A 20032-nucleotide genomic window follows, 5' to 3' on the forward strand; every position below is an offset into this window, starting at 1 on the left:
CCAGTGGGGGGGAATTCTCCCCCCATCTTTTCATGTTCTTATTTCCCTCTGCCATTGGTAAGTATCAGAAAAGGGACTTACTTAGACTGAATCAGTCAAGGTTTTACTATGAATGGTTCATAGCAAACCATCCTTGTAGCAGATTCTTCAGTGTACAGATCTGATTATGTTAATGTCTTGTTTAAAACTCTTCAATTATTTTGTGCTTTCCTGATCACTTTCATTTTGTTAGCATGACTTACAAGCCTGCCCTTTCCAGCCTTAGCTTTCCTTAGAGGTACTCTTCAGTACAACTCTTACAGTTTCCCCAGCACGTCATTTTGTCTTAGCCTCTATGTCTTTTTTATATGCTAGCTTTGTTAGTAAAAACTCTGCTTCCTTATCTGCTGCCTGATGCACCTTATTTATCCTTTACACCCCAGTTCAAGTATGTTTTACTTGTAAAGGCTTCTGATACTCCTCACACACCACCAGCAAGGGCTACTCTTTTTTGGTCCTTTTGTCATCATTGTACCTTAAGTATTAACTTTATTTTAGCCACATCCCATTGTGTGAAGTCATTGTTTACATGTCTAGCTCCTCTGTGAGCTGAAATCTTTAAAGGCAGATGCCATGTCCTCATTCATTTTTGTGTCCCCAGCAAATAAGAAGACCTCGGGTATGGGAGGTGGGGGGAAATTGTCATATACATGGACCTAAAGGTAATTAATAGGCCTGAGGAAGTGAGAAAATATTTTAGTACATTTTATTTATGGAAAATATTTAAGTTCTCTAACTTGTTTTATTTTTGTCTTTAAATATGTTTTTTTAATAAGGGATTTCTGCTTTGATTTTAAAATAAACCTCAACCCTGGCTGGTGTGGCTCAGTGGATTGACTGCCAGCCTACAAACTAAAATAAACCGCAGAATGAGGAGAAATAAGCAACTAAAACACTGAACATTGACTAAACAGCCATAACACTGAGAAAGAGATTTAATAATCGGTGTCTTTATTATTTACCATTGTAAAGGTTTTGAAAATACCAGTTTTATTTCACCTTCTCCTGTTATATTTATAAATAAAAGTAGCAGATCTGGGCTCAAGCTATGACAAAATACAATCCAGAAGCCTTTCTAATTCTTTAGAGAGCCATTAGCTAGAAAGGGCTATTAAAGATTCATCAGAATTCAACATAGTGTCTTCTGGCAGTTTACCCAAGGGGTTCCTGAATATACTTAGCGGACTCATATATCAAACAGCTAGGAATTGATTTAGACCTAACCCCTTTGCTTTTTCAGATTCCATAAAATCTGGCAATAATCGCCAACAAAGTTGCTTCTAAATCTGTTAGAAATTATTAGAGACAAAATGAACTGGCAAAATAGAAGCAGACAGTCCTTAGGGAAGGTTTAAAATTCAAAGGGTAACATTTTTAGTTGAATATGATTATTATCTCTTAAAATAATTACTGTCATGACCATATGGAATTCTGATTCATGGCCATCATTAATTCTTTAGCGAAATTTTTGCATTTATTTTACTTAAATTAATTGAAGTAATTGTATTTCAAGTACGTGTTTTCTGTGTCAATAAATTTAAGTATAAAATATAATATTCCTGAAAAATGTTAATAAGGGAAAACTCACATCTAGTTTAAACCCAACTCTGAGTGCGTATTCTAATTGTGCAAGTGCACACCACACCCGCATCCACTCACTCACCCTGCAGTGAGTGTAAGCTGCAGACGGCTTCAGAAGGCTGCCATAAAATTTGGCGGGGTAACTTATTGTGTATCATCTTTAAAAAAAATAATCCTCACCTGAAGATATGTTTTTATTGATTTTGGAGAAGGAGAGAGAGAAACATTGATGTGAGAGAGAAACATTGACCGTTTGCCTCCCATATGTACCCCAACCAGGGATCAAACCTGTGACCTTTTGGTGTGTGGGATGTCATTTCAACAAACTGAGCTACCTGGTCAGGGCTATTCTGTATAATCTTGAATAATATGGATTATTTGGTCTATTAAATATCTTTGGACACCATTTAGGTGGAATGGAACACTAGTTGTAATACTGTCATAGAAAAGAAAGTGTTTTTTATTCTATCTGTACAGGAAGTGTAATACTACTTCTGTCTGTTCATTAAAGAAGTCTTTTAAGAGTATCTTCCTTGAAAGATGAAAAGCAAAGTCTGTGTATTTCAGGAATTGGTGCTATGCTTGTCTTTAAACATTTACCATTGCCTATTTTTTTTCAGTCAGATGTCTTGAAGTATTGTTTTGTGTTTAAGGAAGTAAAATAATTTATTAGTTTCTTGTCTAAATGAACCTTTTGATCCTAATTTGACAGATTTAAGATATGATAAAGGTTAATATCCAGAAACTTAGAACAGTTGGCATCATGCATTATTTACCTAATAGGTTTATTTGGCTATTAATAACCATCAGTGAATAAAACTATTTGAATTTAAATTTCTAAAATTTTATGTCATACATGGTGTCAGACTTATTTGAATTGTATATGCCTGAATTATAAACACTATCAAGTGTTTGTTTTTTTAAACCTTTGCATTTTACCACTGTGGTTATATACAGTTCATCTGATTTTACATACCAGAGCAGAGTATTAGGTCCATGTGAGCAGGGACTATTTTTGATTCATCTCTATACAGACATACCTCAGAGCTATTGTGGGTTTAGTTCAAGGCCACCACAATAAAGCGAATGTCACAATAAAGTGAGTCACAGGAATTTTTTGGTTTTCGAGTGCACATAAAAGTTATATTTATACTATACTGTGGTTTATTAACTGTGCAGTACATTATATCTAAAATGTCAATGTATATACCTTAACAAAAGTACTCTATTGCTAAAAAATGGTACCATATATCATCGGAGCCTTCAGTGAATTATAATCTTTTTGCCAATGGACGGTCTTGTCTCCATGTACATGGTTGCTGACTAATGAGGATGGCAGAGACTGAAAGTTGAGCTGGCTGTGGCACTTTCTTAAAATAAGACAACAGTGAAGTTTGCTGCATTGATTGGCTCTTTCATGAATGATTCCTCTGTAGCATGTGATGCTATCTGTTAGCATTTTACCCCAGTATAACTTTCAAAATTGTAGTCAATTCTGTTAAACCCTGCCACTGCTTTATGGACTAAGTTTATTGTAATATTTTAAATCCTTTGTTGTCATTTAACAGTCTTCACTGCATCTTCACCGGGAGTAGATTCCATCTCAAGAAACTGCTTTCTTTGCTCATCCATAAGAAGCAACTCCTTATCCATTAAAGTTTTATCATGAGATTGCATCAGTTCAGTCACATGTTCAGGCTCCACTTCTAATTCTAGTTCTCTTGCTGTTTCTACCACATCTCTAGTTACTTCCTCACTGAAGTCTTTAACCTCTCAAAGTGATCCATGACAGTTGGAATCAACTTCTTCTAAAGTCCTGTAAATGTTGAGAGTTTGACCTGTTTCCATGAATCATGAATGTTTGGAATGGTATCTAGAATGGTGAATCCTTTTTAGAAAGTTTTCCATTTACTTTGCCCAGATCTATCAGAGGGATCACTACCTGTGGCAGCAATGGCCTTACGAAATGTTTTTCTTAAATAGTAAGGCTTAGAAGTTGCCTTGGCTGATGTGGCTCAGTTGGTTGGAGTGTTGTCCCATAACCAGAAGGTTGTGGGCTTGATCCTGGTCAGGACACATACCCAGTTTGTGGGTTTGATTCCTGCACGAGGTGCATGCAGGAGGTAACTGATCAATATTGTTCTCTCTCTCTCTCTCTCTAACTGATCAATATTGTTCTCTCTCTCTCTGTCTCTCTCTCTACCTCTCTCCCTTCCTCTTTCTCTAAAAGCAAGAAACAAAACCTTGGGGAAGGATTAAAAAGTTCACTATGTGGTATACTGTTTATAAAAATGTCCTCACACACGGAGGCTCACTCCCTTCCAGCTAATGAGGTGTAGTAGGATGGGCCGCACCACGTGTGCTGGGCTGGTGAGCACTGTGCACTTCCACCCTGTGAGTGTTCTGCCTCCCTTTAGAGAGACGAGCATATTTTGAAACGCGTTTTTTGTCTCCTGGAACTGATTTCCAGTCATTTTTATTAAAAGAAGGGAAAATTTTGACCCATAAGGGATGCAAGTAAAGAATATCATACTGGTTATTAAAATATAAGTTTTACAGAGGCCAGTGGCCTGAGGTACCTCCAGAGAAATGGTCAGAAAAAATGAAGGTAAAGATTATTACGTATTTACGAATGAGTGACCGCCGTATTATTTCCCTAAGGCATAGACAGTCAGAGATTGTCAGAAGTACCTATTCTGTGTGCTTTGGTAGAGGGCAACTTAGTGTTCAGCAAACATTAACAAGCTTGTGTTATGTGCCCTGCACAATGCTAGACACTGGACTTACACTGGTGAGTAGGATAAGACATAATCCTTCTTGGACTTTATCATTTAGTAGGAAAGATAAAGGGACAGGGCCGTAGGAGTTCAGTTTGCCCAAGCAGTATTTCCATCAACCACTGGTTCTTGGCAAAAGCTACATAAACTACATCTTTTATTCCCAGCTCAGCCTCTCCCTCCCTGTCTATATTCCCATACTTCAGGGTAACTATGATTTAAGAAAAAAAATATCAAAATCATGCAATTAGGTACCTGAACCTCCAAGAACATATTAATAAGCATGTGTGGTAAATGTGGCTGAGAGAAGAGTTGAGAACTCCTGACTTTTGGGTCATAACATTGAAATTTGTGTTTGTAAACCATACTGTGTTCTTGAATACAAACCCATGCTTTAAAAAAATTACTTGTTTTGTTTAATTCGATGAAACAAACCTGCATTATAATTACTTTGCTCTTTGTTTATAGGTCCAGGGGCAAGTTCATCCTACTCTTGAGTCGAGTGATGATGCTCTTCAGTATGTTGAAGAATTAATTTTGCAGTTATTAAATATGCTATGCCAAGCTCAGCCCCGAAGTGTTTCAGATGTAGAGGTATGATGAATTTGCCTTATATTTATTTTATATATACATCTAATCTGTGTGCCTATTGTAATATTAATAAAGAGGAAAGCGCTTGGTCTTCAGTTCATACATATTTTTATATATTTAAAAATTGAAAACTGAATTCATTTTAACTTTGTATTGAGTGTATGATAACTTGCTTGTGTTATAGCTGTCAAACCATTCTATGTTTTGTTTGTAATCTAAAATGAATTTTTGTTAGCCTCTAAACACTACTTCTTGATGCTAGAATTATATATATAAAGGATATTATATAGAATTATATGTAGTATATGTTATATGTCATAGATGTATATAATGTATATAAATATATATTATTTGTCATGTACATAACATAAATTATGTATATAACATAATTTATATGTTATATATAATATATAATTACATACATGATGTCTATAAATATATACATATATTTTAATACAAAATATATACATATATTTTATATATTATATATTATTTATAATTTATATTCTATTAGAATTATATATGTGTATAATCTCCATATCTTTGGAGAATAGAATATGTTTAGGTATTTCTTTTGTTTTGTAAAGGCAGCTATCCTTTCAAGAACATCTCAGTTAATTTCTTGATCTTCAGATATTATATGTATTTCAGATACTGAATGGACCCCTTTCTACCAGTTGAAGGGAGGAAGTTCTATAATCTCTTTCAAAGATGACATGGTCCCTGTCTCTTTAGGGATCATAGTTTAGTGGAGATAGAGATAGGTAAATGGGCGATAACATAATGTGATACACTATGAGTAAATGGGCTGTGGCAACTTTTAAAGGGGGCAACTAATAACATGGACTTTGGCACTTAGGGTTACCATCTCAGAAGCAGAGGCATTTGAATTGAGTTCTGAAGGAGTCAAAGGTATGAGAGGAGAAGTGATAAAGTTTGCAGTCCTGAAAATGGGAGCTAGAGCTGGAAACATAAAAGTAGTTTTATGGCAGTGATGAAGGATCATTTGACTTTAATGCCCTCAAATGTATAGTGCCCAAACACAAATGTTTGGGTTTCTGTGACATTTCTTTTGCAGTTCTCAAGTGTGGGGACACACACACACACACACACACACACACACACACACAAAATAGTAGGATTGAATGGTGTTTCACCATGGACCTACAATGAAAAAAGAGTAGGACAAAGGAATTGTGGAAATTAGCAATAGCAGTGCTTTATAGTCCTTTTCAGGACATAACTCACACAGACTATAATAATGATTTTAAGGCACATAGTGACTGGAGAGGAGATGAGTTTTTCTACCCCAGGCCCTGCTCTGTTGTCCTGAAGGTTGAGGCACATTCAATGAGACACTGCTGAAAAGAACATCAGAGAATCTATTTGGGTAGGAAAAAAGTGAAATGCAGTAATAGCTGGTGTCTGAGTGCTAGCTGTAGTATCATGCACTGATCTAAACACTTGTATGTTTTATATTTCATTTAAAGTTTTTAAAGCCCCATGAAGGTGGTGCTATTTTTTTCCCCTTACTAGAGTGTAAACTCCAGGGATTTTTCTCTTGTTCACTGCCAGATCTCTGCCATCTAGAACTGGCATTGAACAGGAAATACATGTTGAATGAATAAATGAGCAAACTGAAACACTAAGAGGGTAAATGCGTTGTCCAAGGTCACAGCTAATAAGTAGTGAAACCAAGTCTTTAATGCAGAGAGTGTAAGCTTTGAGGGCATACATGCCACTAGCCTATTCTGCCAGGTAGGAGAGAGCAGGCAGATTGGAAAAAGAGGGAGGGAAACGGAGTATTGGATTTCCCAGTGAGGTCAGAGAGCTGACGACACTAGAATACCTGAGTGAGACACATAGAAGAATAGATTGGGGTCAGAGACAGTTGTTGGAATTTAAGATTTCTTTGGTAACATCGTTACAAAGCAGGATGTTGCTATGTGGTGTTGGCTGGGCTAGAGGTTATGAATTAAAAGGCGACGGTATTTTATGTATCCTTAATGTAGACAATAAAGTCACACAGGATAATGGCATGATTTCATAGGAGAGTGAAAAGAGTGATGTTCCAGAAGCAGCTTGCTGAGTGGAAAAGGTGCTAAATTCACCTTCATGTCAGTTTTGAGACAAGGGCAGTTCCTACTCTAAGAAGTCTTCAGGGGAGCTCCTCCAGATTTCAGTTGAGCAGAGAGATACTAAGGAACATTGAATTGCAGACATTGTGGATGTAGAAAGATTGTGTACTATGGAACAGTAAGATCTTTTGATTGCTTAAGTAATTTAAAGTAGATTTAATACTTTGTTAGCCTATTTTCCCTTTGTATAAGGTGAGATATCTTTTATGTATCATTTCCTTTAGCACTAATTACATTGGGCTTCAGAGTCGATCTTAAAAAGAACTGGTTACCTGACTTTCCTCATTAACAATTCCATTTGCTCTTTGGGGTTCTAGCTGGGTTCTCCCACAGTGTTTGTAAAATGCGGCATCTATCCCTATGCCTGCTGTATTAAAACAGAATGACAGGTCTTGCTTACCGTTTCAGTGTTGGTGCAGCCCAGGAATTTGCCAGTTTGGTAACCTGCATACTCAAAGAGCTCGTTCTAGATATGTTGTACTATACTTATACTTACCTAATTTCCTCCTTTTAATTAATTTAGAAACTACTGTGTTTTGCTGTGTATAATGCACATTTTTTTTGTCCAAAATTTTGAGGGAAAAATAAAGATGCACATTATAAATGGGTATTATGAAAACATGCCATGGGTATAATAATGGGCATAATAGTCCAGTGTATATTGCGCACAGAAACATGGGTGCACATTATACATGGAAGCACATTTACATGGCAAAATACGGTCATTTAACATTTCCTCATTGAAAGAGGTAGTGAATTCTCAAAATTAATGAGTCTCAGTCTCTCACTTGCACAGAATTAGTATGTAGGTACTTAATTTTCTTTATATAATTTCTTGAATCTTATTCTTTTGTAATTGTACATGTTCATTACTTTTCTCTGGTTGACTAGACTGATTTCCATTTGTAATGTCTTTTCTGTTTCCCTTGCTGGCCTCTGTGTCCTGTATTTAACCAACTTCCATTTCTTAGGGCATCAATACATTTTTCTTTTCATTTAACCAAGGCTTTCTTGGACTTCTTATCTTAGACTTTTTTCCCCATGAGTCATATCCTAAAATTTTTGAAGTTTGTTTCCCTTTTCCATTCATTTTTTTCTTTAACTTTTTTCTTTGCATCCTAAAGAATCCTTGTATTTTTTAACGTTTTCCATTAACATTTAGATTTCCCAAGTAGTTTCTCCATACTTTGTCTTTCTAAAAAAAAATCTTCTACGCATTCTAAGTATTTATATTAATAAGACTTCAAAAGTACCTGTGGTCTGAATATTTGCATGGAAGTTTATGTGCAGAAGTTTTCATAGGTTCTAGAATATTTGTCTTGGAATTGATCTTTAAGATTACCTATTTAGACCCCTGTATTAAGTAAAGCAAAAGACCAGGTTCTGCTAATAAGAGACAGCTGAGCCCTGGCTGGGTGGCTTAGTTGGCTGAAGCATTATCCCATACGCCAAAAAGATTGTGGGTTTGATCCCTGGTCAGAGCACCTACCTAGGTTGTGGGTTTGTTTCCCAGTCCAGGCACACATATATGGGAGGCAACTGATCCATGTTTCTCTCTCACATCAGTGTTTCTCTCTCCCCACACTCCCTCTCCCTCTTCCTCCCTCCCTCCCTCTCTCCCTTTTTCTCCCCCTCCCCCCTTTCTCTCTCTCTAAAATTAATAAACATATCCTTGGGTGAGGGATAAAAAAGAGAAAGCCCTGGCTGGTGTGTGGCTTGATGGACTGAGCACCAACCTGGGAACTGAAAGGTCGCAGGTTAGATTCCAGTCAGGGCACATGCCTGGGTTGCAGGCCAGGTCCCCACTTGGGGGTATGTGAGAGGTAACTAATGACAAATCAGTGTTTCTCTCTCCCTGTCTTTCTCTTCTCCCCTTCCCCTCTCTCTAAAAATAAATAAATAAAATCTTTTTTTTTTTTTTTAAAGAGAGGGAGGGAGAGAGACAGCTGCATCTCAAACCTAGTTCTGTGTCTTATTTTCTCAAAGACACTAGATATTAATCAAGATGGAGTCTCTCATTTCAAACAAAATTATTAATTTTGAAAGTAGGAGAGTATTAGAATTCCAATTCATGAGTCTTTCCTGAGCATTCCTCCTTGGGCTTCTTTATTTTTAAAAAATATGTAAAATAATTGTAAAAAGTTTTATTTTGTTTTAAATTATAATTAAATTTGTCACTAAAAGAGATAAAGTAATTCTTTCAACTTGACCTTTCCACATTCAAGGCACCTTTTTTGACATTACCAGTTTTTTTCCCCCATACAGTCTGAACTTTGATGTGATCTGAGTATATAGTTGAATAATTTGATTCCAATAATACATTGATAAGTAAATTTAAATGTGTTCTTCATCATTATTTCTTCTTTCTTGTGTTCTCTTTTGTTATTCCTGATTTTGTTTCCCCTTCTTTCTTAAAACAATAGATAAACTTGGAATTGGACAGATAAAATTGAGATGGGAAGGGGTTACTGTTCTATTTTCATTTTTTCCACCCCAGCCCCTGCCTATAATTTGCCTCTGTAATTCCACTGATGATTTTTTTCAAAGATACAGAATTGTCCGTTTGAGTTCACCTTCTGTTCTCTTCTGCTTTTCTGTGACCACTACACACAAGTGCTTTTTTAGACTCTAGGTCATAAAGTCACTCTAGTGAACTGCCCAGCTAATATTTTTTTTTAATGAATAGAAAATACCAATTCATTGTGTATAATAAGGGCAGGTTTTGTTTTATGAAACTTTGTTCCAGTGCTGTGTGTGTGTGAAGGGTAAAGTGTATTAAGAATTTATTATTTCATACTATGAGTTGAGGTTAAAAGAAAGTTAGCCAAGCCACAGGGCCGTACCATTATACCTAATTGTACCATGGTTGTACCCATTCAGGTAACCTTGGATTAAAACCATTGGTGTGATCATTTTAATTGAGAGCCAGGGTAAAGTTGGTCCTAAATCTCTTGTCACTTTCAGAATAGCAAGTCCATAGAGTTGACTTAAAGAAGGAATAGAATTTTTGTTTTTGCTGTTTCTTTCAACCTTTCCGCCCGTTCCCTTTTTTTCCCTCCTTTTTCACAAGCCAGACTCCTCTGGTATTTTGGATCTTTATGTTGTCTTTATTATATGAGGGTATAGTATCCTGGCAAAAAGCTTTTCAACTAGGCATTTGGAAAAGTTTGTAAACTTCATTTTTAGCTACAATAATTTCTTTCGACACATCTCTAATTCTATTAATTAGAATCAAAGTGATCACTTCTTATTTGGCAGCTGATTTACTAGCTTTGAATACAGATGGTGAGGAAGTTTATTGAAATTCCAAGGGGTAAAGTATTCTTAATTTTTTAAATTTATTTTTAAGTTGCCCTAGAGTTGGCCTGTCCCCCCACCTTGTGTTACATGGAAATTTATTTTTTATTTCCCATTTTAATAACAACTGACAAATGTTTTTATTTAGATTTATAATCAGGAGTGATGTTTAATGTTACCTAGCAGTACCACTAAATACTAATTCAAAATCCATGTGTTAAAATTATGTAGTAGCGACCTCTGCTGGTTTTAATTATAATATAATGAAAGGTGATTTTAAAAACTTGTAAGGGGATGAGAGTACCTTTTGTTTGAAGTAAATCACATTAGTTTATTAAAGTGGGAAGATTCAGCTTTTATATTAACATGAGTTCTTTCACTTTTGATGGAAATTATAACTGAATAAGTGGTGGAAATTAAAATGAAGTACTTTGTTAAAAATTAATGACCCATGGAGGACTCAAACTCTAATGATGAACTACAGTGTGTTAAAATTGGTTACAGTGTAAACCCTTGATTTCTATGATTTGTAAATAGTTTTAAAGTCAAGTGCCTTTGCATGATGGATACTGAAAAGAATTCTTAGCCCTAGACAGGTAGTTCAGTTGGTTAGAGTGTCATCCCCATAAGCCAAGGTTTTGGGTTTGATCTCCAGTCAGAGCATGTATGAGAAGCAACCAATGAATGCATAAAAATGAGTGGAACAACAAATATTTCTCCCTCTCGCTCTCCCCCATCCCTCCCGCTCTCCCTTCTGCTATCTCTCTAAAAGCAGAACACAGAAATTTAAAAAAAGAAAATGTAAAGAAGTCTTAGACGCTTTGAGTGCAAAATGCTCCATGAGCTTGTAATTGATACTGAAAGTAAGGACAGTGAATGAGAATTGGATTTAGATATTTACTTCTTGAGCTTAGGTCTTGTGTTTTGAATTTTTATGGAAATAATGTTTAAAATGGCTTCTACTCATTCTTGTCATTAGCGTTATCACAGTAAAGTTGAAATTCAGAATGATAGATAATGCAAGGAATGCTTAGTCTCTTAATTGCCTAGTTAAGAAACTAATACATTGACAGTTATGTTTTCTCATAGCTTAAATATGTTTGTAGTATAAGTTATGCCACATGTGAAAACATGTTTTGGTATTCTTGGACTGAAGAAATAAATTTTAAGTGAAGAGCACTATTCAATATACTTGTTGCTTAGCTGTTATTTTCCTATTTTCCAAGGAACGTGTTCAAAAAAGTTTCCCTCATCCAATCGATAAATGGGCAATAGCTGATGCCCAGTCAGCCATTGAAAAGAGGAAACGAAGAAACCCTTTGTCTCTCCCAGTAGAAAAAATCCATCCTTTACTAAAGGTAAAGCTGAAATACTGACTTTTTGCCTTTTAAAAGCAAAATAAAACCCATAATTTTAAAACACTAAGAATAATATATTTTATGGATAACAGAGTCAAGTAAAAAGTAAAATTTTCTAATTTTAAATTTTTTAGGAATTCATGTCATAGGGAGGGATGATGTGATAATACAAAAGTATAAATTGGGCAACATGATTTAAAGTAATTTCATACCAACAGTAATAGTCAGACAAATTGAAAGAACTAAGAAAGTTGTAATTGTGGATTTTGTTCATCTCAGAAGTTAGTAGAACCTTGAAGAAAATTCATAAAATTCCTTTCTTGTTGGTTAGACTTGAATGTCCCTGTTCCTTCAGATCTTAATCCTTCCTGCGTCATTAGATGCCTAGGGACTTCCGTAAGACTGCCTTCGGGCTACCTGTAATCTTTAAACTCCCTGAAGGTCACTTAAATCATGCAGGCCTGCTTGTCATTTAAATCAGTCGGTTGAACCTCACTAGAACTAACAGAAAGAGTAACTGCTGGAAACTCGAATAATGCTATTTCTATTTTATTTAGTACAGCAAACAAGCTATTGATTAACTCTCACATCAAAAGTGTAGGTATTACGAGAATTAAAACCCCATGCTTGCATGCATGAGCTAAGTTTTGTTACTCAACTAAGTTATGATTATCCCCAGTTTGTGGATGAGGTAACTGAGGCAGAAAGTTATTATAGTAACTTTTAGTCCAACTTTACAGGGTTCTAAGTGATAATGTTAGGAAATCCAGGTCCATTTGATCTGTCCAAGATTTAAAGCTAAACACTTAGATGATGTTTGAGTGTCAAAAGGTTATATTTTGTACTCAGGTTGTTTGAATAGAACTATCTCCCTGTATCTTACTAAATGGTCTGAGGAAATAAGTGTGCATTGTATAAAATTACTAAACTGGTAGTAATTGCATACTTCATAATTCTCTTTTCATGATTTTTATTATCCACACATTGAACTACATTCTAAGAGAATTAACAAATTAAGGTATGCTGTATTAATGATCCTAAATTTTGAGTTTAATGATCTAATTGTTGGTCTTTCAATTTATTAATATATCCTTGTTACTATAAACATTTAATAGTTTTTACATATTCTTAAAGGTAAACGCAACCTGTTGCCAATTTATAAGTAAACTTACTTCAAAATTGTTTTTTTTCCTTAATTGGATTGTTTATTGTAAAATAAAATTTGTTTTCCTATAGGAACTGGTCAGCCCCACAAAGTCCATCCTATTTTTGAAGTCTAATAATGACTATTAACAGGTTGTTAATAACCACGCTTGTTCAGTAGGACATAGCATGATTTTTTCCCATGAAAACAGTCCAGATGCCAGGAATGTGCCACTAGGGTTTGGGAAAGCCCAGGTGCCCTTGGAAGGATAGGGGAATAAGGGTAGTCTGTACTTCTTAAGTATTTTTACATGATGATAGGTAATTTTGCCTTACCTTTTCTTAGTTTACATTTTTAAATAGTAATTAATGTATTATTCATAAGTGAGCCACTTAAAATTAGATACTGTCGATAACCATAGGCTCAGTAAAAGTTGAGCTAGTGTGCATGTTTTTTAATCAGTGTCAAATTTATAGTATGTGATTTTTAAACATGCTTTTCTTTTCATTTTTCAGGAGGTCCTAGGTTATAAAATTGACCATCAGGTTTCTGTTTACATAGTAGCAGTATTAGAATACATTTCTGCAGACATTTTAAAGCTGGTGGGTAATTATGTACGAAATATACGGCACTATGAAATTACAAAACAAGATATTAAAGTAGCAATGTGTGCTGATAAGGTAGGATACTGATCTTCTATATGTTTTGTTCTTAAATATTTATGTGACTTACTAAATGCTAACATACTATTCAAATAGAATAAAATTGTTTCTCTTGTGTTAGGCTATATTTACAGTAGTCTGATAGCAAGTACTCAAGATATCACTTTATGAAAATAGAGTATTATATGTAGTATAAAATGTGTAGTATATTAAAATGTGTTTAAACATGTCATATAGTTTTTCTTTTATGTGTTGCTTCAAGTAGGGTTAATAACAGTAATAATCTCTTATTAGTGGTATCTTAAATTTTTATTTGGGTTAGAAATTTAGAATGTTATGGATTTACTTGAAAACAATTTTTGAAAATGTAAAAAAAAACTAAATCCTTGAGAATTTTATTTTAATACCTAGCTTTCTTTAGATACTACTTATATGATTTTACTCTAATAATATTAAGAACAAACATTTTTGAAAGTTAAACATATATGTGACTCATCTCCCTTGGTCCTTAGGATACTGCTGTATAGTCGCTCTCTTATCTACATTTCATTATAGGGAAGCTGAAGTGCAAGAGAGATAAAGAAGTTGGTTCAGAATATTCCAAGAAGTTTCAAAGCCTAGACTTGAACTCCAGATTTGTCTGAGTCTAAAGTTCTTAATCATTGCACTACACTGCTTCGGTATTTTCATTTTATAAAAATGACTTTGTTATTTTTATAAAAAGAAAATATAAAAATGACTTTGTTATTTTTATAAAAAGAAAATATTTTCTGATGAATCATTCCATTTTTCCCTCAATATACTATTTTTGATTTGGAATATTCTTTCTGATTACTAAATCCATTTATTTATATTTTAGTATTTGCTCTTTTAGGTTGTGAATGTATAGAGCAAAAATCACCTGACCTGACGAAGGATTTCAAGTGTTTTTATATTTTTAAATGAATAAGTATTTGGTTTTTAAAGTAATTATTTTTCAATGAACATAAAATATTTGATACTTGTAGATGAATCATACAAGTTTTTTTAATATATATTATGTGCTCACACAGAGAGGAGATGCAAGAGAGGTATAAAACAAGGTTTCAGAGTTGGGGAAAGAATACTTATATTTGCGAAACAAGCAGAAAGTCATACAAGATGGAATGCTGTTTTACTGTGTTGTGGAGATAATGATGCAGAAGCTCACAGAAGGGGAAAGATGAGGTCCGGGAAGAGTAATAATGGTAGACCTCTTAGTAAAAACAGGACTTGTTTTGATCATTATTTAACAAATGTAGGCCTAGAAGGCTGTAAGAATCATTTAAATATGAGGTGCTGAGGCCCTAGATGAGGGGTTATGCCAAGGGTATGAAATTGGAAAACTAAATCAAAGTGAAATCCAAGACAGGAGTTGGAAACATTAAAAGTAATAGGTTGACCAGAGAGACAGAGAGACAGATAGATACTAGTATTAACAGATAACTTGGAGGAGTCAGGCTGTGACACCAGCTGTTAAATTCTCCTAGAGAAGCTGTGGTGGGATGCTGGCAGTGTGTCCAAGAAGAGATCATCGTGTTTGCTTTTTGTCATTTACAAACCATCTTCAAAGACTAGCTTAGGGTGCTTAACTTCAAATTTGACTTCGATTCATATTTTATTATGCTTTGTTAAATATCTTTGTGTAGGTATTGATGGATATGTTTCATCAAGATGTAGAAGATATAAATATATTATCGTTAACTGATGAAGAACCTTCCACCTCAGGAGAGCAAACTTACTATGATTTGGTTAAAGCATTTATGGCAGAAATTCGACAATACATAAGGGAACTAAATTTAATTATAAAAGTTTTTAGAGAACCCTTTGTCTCCAACTCAAAATTGTTTTCAGCTAATGTAAGTATCATGTGTACATATATATATATCATTGCATGTGTTGTTGATTTTACGTGACCAATGAAATGTGAATTTGTATAGCTCATGACTGCTAATTCGTCAATTTTTTTAAGTTGTGGGATTTAATTCAGGTGACTGTGATCACAAATAAAGTTGCTACAGCCATGTCAATAAATTACAACAGAAATTAAAAGACAAAAGCTAAACTAAACTGATTGTATAAGTGCAAATGAATTCACAAAATCTTCCATATACAGTACTCCAAAGACTAAAACCTCTTATTTAAGCAGATTTTGTTTGTTTGCTTAATTTAACTCATTTGAGTCATTTCAACTGACACTTCATCAGTGCTGCCTATATTGTTAGGTACCATACTTAGCAATGGGAATTCAAAGATTATTAAGAAAAATTTCTTCCCTCAAGTTTAATCTGGTCAAGACAGAGATGTAAACTTAAAATTAAATTGCAATACAGTGTGATAATTACCATAATGGAAGGATGGAAACTGTATTTTGGGGAGCACAAAGGAGGAGCCAGTAGCATTAAAAATTAGAGAAAGGTTACTGATCTTACAGTAGTAATGAGACCAATCTAATGGGGTCCTAGGGAATGCTGAGTGAGAGCAGTTGAGACTGTCTGGAGCCGAATTCTGGTAATCCCTAGAGCTGCAGCCGCATGACCCTCTGGGGCTGATGGAGACGGAGTGGTCACCAGAGGCTGAGCCTGAGGCGCAAGTTATGGCAGCGAGTTAACATTAAGAAACAAAGGAGGTTATGAGTTGTACAAATCTATAAATATGTAGTACAAACCATTGAGTTGTTTAAATGGATGAATTGTGTGATATGTAAGTTACATTTTAATAAAGTTGTTTAAAAAAGAAAAGAGTTAAGGATAAGCAAAGATCTCTTAGGACACAAAAATCAGGAACTGTAAAATTAAAGATTAATGAATTTTAGACTTTATTAATATGAAAACCTTTTGTTCTTAAAGACATTGTCTGAAAAGTGAAAAGGTAAGCCATAGATTGGTAGAACCTATTTGAAATACATATATCTAATAAAGGACTTGTATACAGAATATATAAAAACTTTTATAATTCAATAATTTAAAAAATAGCCTGAGTTTTTAAAAGAGATTTTATTTATTTACTCTTTTTAGAAAGAGGAGAAAGGAGGTAAATAGAGAGGGAGAGAAACATTGATGTGCAAGAGATACATCGAACAGTTGCCTGTTGCACTGCCCCCCCAACCGGGGACCTGGCCCACAACCCAGGCATGTGCTCTGTCTGGCAATCGAACCAGAGACCTTTTGGTTCACACGCGGGCACTCCATCCACTGAGTCACACCAGCTAGGGCAGCCTGATATTTTTAAGTGGTCAAAAAATTGAACATTTTATAAAAGAAGACATAACAATGACCAAAAAGAACATCAAAAGATGCTCAGCCTCAGAAGTTATCAGGGAAATGCAAAATGAGACTGCAGTGAGATACTACTGTATACTCATTAGAAAGGTGAAAATTAAAGACTGACAATACCAAATGTCAGAAAGAATGTGGAACAATTGCTTATGGGAATATAAAATTCCCACATTGCTTGTGAGAATGTAATCCAGTGTAAACATCATGGAAAAGAGTTTGTCAATTTTTATCACATTAAACATAAATTAGCCTTACTGCCTAGAAATTCTACTCCTGTGTTTTTACCCAGAAGAAATGAAAACATATCCATATAAAACTTGTTCATGAATGTTCATAGCAGCTTGTTTGTAATAGTTTCAAACTGGAAACAATTCAAATATCCATCAACAGGTGAATAGATGTACAAATTGTGGTATGCCCAATGGAATACTATGCAGCATTAAAGAGGAATGATTTAGTTGTATATGCAACAGTATGGATGCATCTCAAAAACATAAGCAAAATATCAACAACTACGCACAAAAGACTACTCAAGATTTTCTTTGTTTAACATTATAGGAAAGACAGTTCTCGTCTATAGTGACAGAAAGCAGATCACTGGTTTCCTGGGGGAGTAGTGGTGATTAAAAGGGATGGGGCACAAAGAATCTTCTTGTAGTAATGAAAGGGTTTTAAATCTTGATTATAGTCATAGGTCGAGTGAGTAACATAAAATCTCATTAAAAAGTATATTTAAAATAGGTGTTATATTACTAGGTATTAATCATTCCCCAAAGCTGATTTAACAAAAAAGAGATAGTCACTGATGAAGATAATAAATTTAAAAAATAGTAATTGTGTAAATGCAAATTAGTACTTGCTTTTCAATTATCTAAGCATTTTTCTAAAAGTTAAGATTGATGATATTCAGGGTTGTAAGGGTTTGGCAAAACTGTAATTCCCATACACTACCAAGGGGAGGGTAAACCAGTGGATTTCTTTTTAAGGAAATATCCATAGATATTTTAAATAAAAATCTTGTAACTAAAGTCTTTATCCGGGAATCTAACCTACAGAAAATCTAGTGGAAGTTACAAAGTGTTATATTGAGTATCTTGTATGCATGTTTATTTGTAATAAAAATAAGAGAATAGAAGAATGGAATGAATAAATGAAGCAAAGGGGTACTATATGGGTTCATATGGCTGCTTTGTCATTACTGATAGAACAAAAGCATGGCACGCCTTGAGAAAGCTGAAGTTAGAGAAGAGCTGAGGCAGATAGGAAGTCGCATAAAGCACTTCTGCATACCAAAGTATGGTTGGTGTCTTGAGGAAAAGTACTGTATGATTGAGTAACAAACGGAACTAGCCACCTGTTTTATGAAACACTACTTTCACCTGAAGGAATGCTCGACTAACTGTGGTTATTTAGAGGCATATTTGGCCGACATTTTTCAAAAATGAATGAAGGGGAAAATGAATGAAGTATACCTGTAACTTCAAGGAAAATAACTGGCAGTATTTGGTAACGGTGATAAAATTTGAACTTTCAAGCAAAGTTAGAGTTTTGGAAAATTTGTATCCACTCCTATAATCTGTGATGATACTAATGGATTTGGTATTTTAATATTATATATAGTGAATATGTGTTAAATGTGTTAACATTTGGAAGATCTACAGAACTCAATATTTTCCAAGTGACCAAATTTATAATGCTACAAAATCACACATGGGTAAAAGATGTATTCAGACATTCAAAGTTCAAAATATGCCAATGGATTTTTTTAATCCTCTCCTGAGGATATGTTTATTGCTTTGAGAGAGAGAGAGAGAGAGAGAGAGAGAGAGAGAGAGAGAGAGCAAGCGCGCGCACAAGAGAGAGACATCGATACATTGCCTCCTGTATGCGACCCAACCAGGGATTGAACCTGCAACCTAAGTATGTGCCCCAACCGGGAATTGAACCCATAACCTTTTGGTGTACAGTATTGCTCCAACCAACCGAGCCACCCGGGCAGGGCAGGCCAATGGATTTTGATAACAGTATAGAATCAGATGTGTTTTCAGATTCCACATTGTAACTAACCTTTAAGAAGCTGCTAGTTGAATTTTCAAGTAATGCCATAGAAAGCTATTTATTCCATTGATATGATATGTCCAGATTAGTAGTTATCATTGACTTATGGGGAGAGAAGAATGGAGAGCTCTGCTAATGGATACAGGCTTTTTTGTGGGGATTGATGAAGAAGATGTTCTGGAATTTCATGGTGGTGATGATTGAACAGCTCTGTGAATACATGAAAACCATTGAAGTACCCTTTAAAAGGGTGCATTTTATGGTATATGACTTAGATCTCTATAAAGAAACTACAGAAAAAGAAAAGGAGATCCGTAATTATTTGAATAGGCTATTAAAATACTCCTTTTTTCCCCAACTACACATCTGTATAAAGCTAGATTTTCTCCACATGCTTTGACCAAGACAATGAATGAAAATCCAGCTATTGTCTGTTAAGCTAGATATTAAAGATTTGCAAAAACATAAAACAGTGCCACTCTTTTCATTACATTTTTGGGTTATTTTGGAAAACTACAGTTACTTTTCATAAAAGTGATATTTATTGTTATTTTTAAATGTTTTAATTTTTTTGGCTTTAATATCTAATATGGTAAACCTTAATAAATATAATTACAAACAAAATCCCTTTGGAGTCTGCAGTAATTTTAAGAGTGTATATGAGTCCTGAGACCAAAAAGTTTGAGAAACACTGACCTAGAGAAAAGTATTTGCAAATTATACATTATTGTAAAGGGATTTTTATATTATCTTTCACTTAAATTTCTGAGTTGTTAAATTTTGTGATTATTAAATGACTTATTGGCTCAAAACTTGTTTTTTATTATACAACCTAATTGAATTAGTGTGTTTTTCTTCCCAACAGGATGTAGAAAATATATTTAGTCGTATAGTAGATATACATGAACTTAGTGTAAAGTTACTGGGCCACATAGAAGATACTGTAGAAATGACAGATGAAGGCAGTCCCCACCCACTAGTAGGAAGCTGCTTTGAAGATTTAGCAGAGGTAAGTACTTTACCCACCAAAATAAATCTGAACAAAAACCCTGCTTTGCATTAAAATTGGAATCTTAATTCTTGTTTCCAGC

General features: G+C 34.5%; 1 protein-coding gene across 2 annotated transcripts in view; it reads left to right on the forward strand.

Moving 5' to 3' along the window:
* SOS1 (SOS Ras/Rac guanine nucleotide exchange factor 1) overlaps positions 1-20032 on the forward strand; it is a 117456-nt gene that overhangs the window by 34172 nt on the left and 63252 nt on the right. For both annotated transcript variants that reach the window (XM_045827079.1, XM_045827080.1), the window contains exons 2-6: positions 4866-4991; positions 11650-11781; positions 13441-13605; positions 15255-15464; positions 19807-19950. In XM_045827079.1, coding sequence (XP_045683035.1) covers positions 4866-4991; positions 11650-11781; positions 13441-13605; positions 15255-15464; positions 19807-19950 — 777 coding nt within the window. The remainder of the gene's footprint in view (positions 1-4865; positions 4992-11649; positions 11782-13440; positions 13606-15254; positions 15465-19806; positions 19951-20032) is intronic.

This window comes from Phyllostomus hastatus, unplaced genomic scaffold (assembly GCF_019186645.2).
Source record: "Phyllostomus hastatus isolate PE091 unplaced genomic scaffold, TTU_PhHast_1.1 phas_scaffold_78, whole genome shotgun sequence".
Taxonomy (NCBI): Eukaryota; Metazoa; Chordata; class Mammalia; order Chiroptera; family Phyllostomidae; genus Phyllostomus; species Phyllostomus hastatus.